Genomic DNA, 1,917 nt, shown 5'->3' with positions numbered 1-1,917 from the left:
GTTAGCGAATATAGTCAAAAAACATATTTTTCTTCGATTGACAACATACTTGCTGGCAATGCCTGCTTGCATAAAATCCTACGTTTTAGTGTGACATAAATACACCATCAACGTCCGCATTTGTGATGACTGTACCTTTTTCCAGTTCCCACAACCCATTGCGACTAGCATGGACGGAAACTGAGCAAGAATTTCCAACTCCCGATTGATAAAAATGAAGGTGGTACCTCACCCTTTTTGCTAACTACCTTCGCTCGCAGCAATTTCGTGATCAAGTTGACAAGAGTATTTTTTGCACACGATGCATTTGTGATTGAGGAGCTGAGAAGCCGTATCCCCCGCAGTAAGTATCATACTAGCATTAGCATTAACACGGCGTTAGCACGGTGGCGCTAATGATCCTATATTGAATGTTGAAAGACCGAGGAAAGTCACACAACGCTGGTGTCACTTTCGACAAACATTGCTTGGTCTCTTATTTTATGATAACATTACACATGGCTGCATTGCTTTGCGTTGATCATCTATTTCTGTACATTTGGTTTTTTATCTTCTGTCTATTTATACATCGCAACCAAGCGACGTGTTCAACCGATTAACTGTCCGTTATAGTCAAAACATTTCTCTCGACACACGGGTCTAGATTTCCACGGCACACTTGAATTACAATCACTGGACAAACAAAGGTTTGATATTTGGGCCATAATATTAACCGTTTATGCAAACACACATCTGCTAATCACCAAAAGAAGATAGCAAAATTGATTGGATTGGATTTGCCTTTATTAGTCTCGCAGTGGAGAAATGTACATTTCACAGCAGCAAAGTGATGAAAGGAATGAAAGTAGAAAAACAAAATACATCGGCTGCTAGAAAGGCAGCCAGTCTCGAGGCGCCGTCTTGAAGTCAAAAGAACAAAACAATAAATAAAATAAACAAATAATATGGCATCACAATGAAAATGAAAGCAGGTTCTCAATTTTTTTTCTTTTTGCCCAGTTTTTCAAGGTCTATCATTTGAATTGAACAAAAGATAGGTCACATTTAGGGTGAAACGTGTTACAAATAATTTAGCTTTCACATGAAAACATATTTGAAAAACCATGTATTCTGATAACCACTGCAATGAACATGTGATTACCTCTAAATTGGTGTTCAAAACTGTCATGACATCATCTGCATAAAGTTTTCATTGTAAAATGTAAACCGATTGTGCATTTTTTGCAGAATCTTCTCGTGACCCACAGCGAAGATGGCCGCCGTCATAGCCAAACGAGAGGGGCCACAGTTCATCAGCGAAGTGGCCGTGAGGGGCAATGCCGCCGTGCTGGACTACTGCCGCACCTCTGTGTCAGCGCTGTCCGGAGCTACCGCTGGTATCCTGGGCCTAACGGGACTGTATGGCTTCATTTTTTACTTTATGGCCTCCTTCCTCCTATCTTTGCTGCTCATTCTCAAGGCCGGACGACGATGGAACAAGTGCTTTAAATCCAGACGGCTTCTCTTTACCGGGGGCCTGGTTGGAGGTCTTTTCACCTACGTCCTCTTCTGGACTTTTCTCTATGGAATGGTGCACGTATACTAAAATAACCCACATTTGTTTGAGCTGTAGATGAGCCAAAATAGATTCCATTATGACCTGCTGACACGTTTTTACTTTCTCCCCACACATTCAACAATGCCTTTTAGTAACTTCAGGCCTCTCCTGATTTATGATACTACCCAGAATTAATATTTGGGATTGTGGTCCAACAGACTGTAGCACATAATAGCTGAAGCAAGGTGCAACTATTTGATGTTGCACTATTAAGTACAGTAATGAAGTTCAATATGAAGAAATGTGATTACTGATTGGAATAAATACCTCTGTACTTATCTGCATCTGGTAAATGTTTTTCTTTTGCTTTACTCGCGATG

General features: G+C 40.6%; 1 protein-coding gene across 1 annotated transcript; it reads left to right on the top strand.

The window, feature by feature from the left end:
• Window positions 1-160: 160 nt before the first annotated feature.
• Window positions 161-1,881, top strand: emc6 (ER membrane protein complex subunit 6). Its single transcript, XM_089016890.1, has 2 exons — window positions 161-343; window positions 1,228-1,881. Exon 2 carries the CDS (start codon window positions 1,253-1,255, stop codon window positions 1,583-1,585), a length of 333 nt encoding a protein of 110 aa, XP_088873016.1. The 5' UTR covers window positions 161-343; window positions 1,228-1,252; the 3' UTR covers window positions 1,586-1,881.
• The last annotated feature ends 36 nt before the right edge of the window (window positions 1,882-1,917 follow it).

Source organism: Hippocampus bargibanti, linkage group LG16, assembly GCF_051943395.1.
Source record: "Hippocampus bargibanti isolate YZ-2025 linkage group LG16, ASM5194339v1, whole genome shotgun sequence".
In the NCBI taxonomy this organism is placed as follows: domain Eukaryota; kingdom Metazoa; phylum Chordata; class Actinopteri; order Syngnathiformes; family Syngnathidae; genus Hippocampus; species Hippocampus bargibanti.
This window is presented reverse-complemented; position numbering and strand designations above follow the sequence as displayed.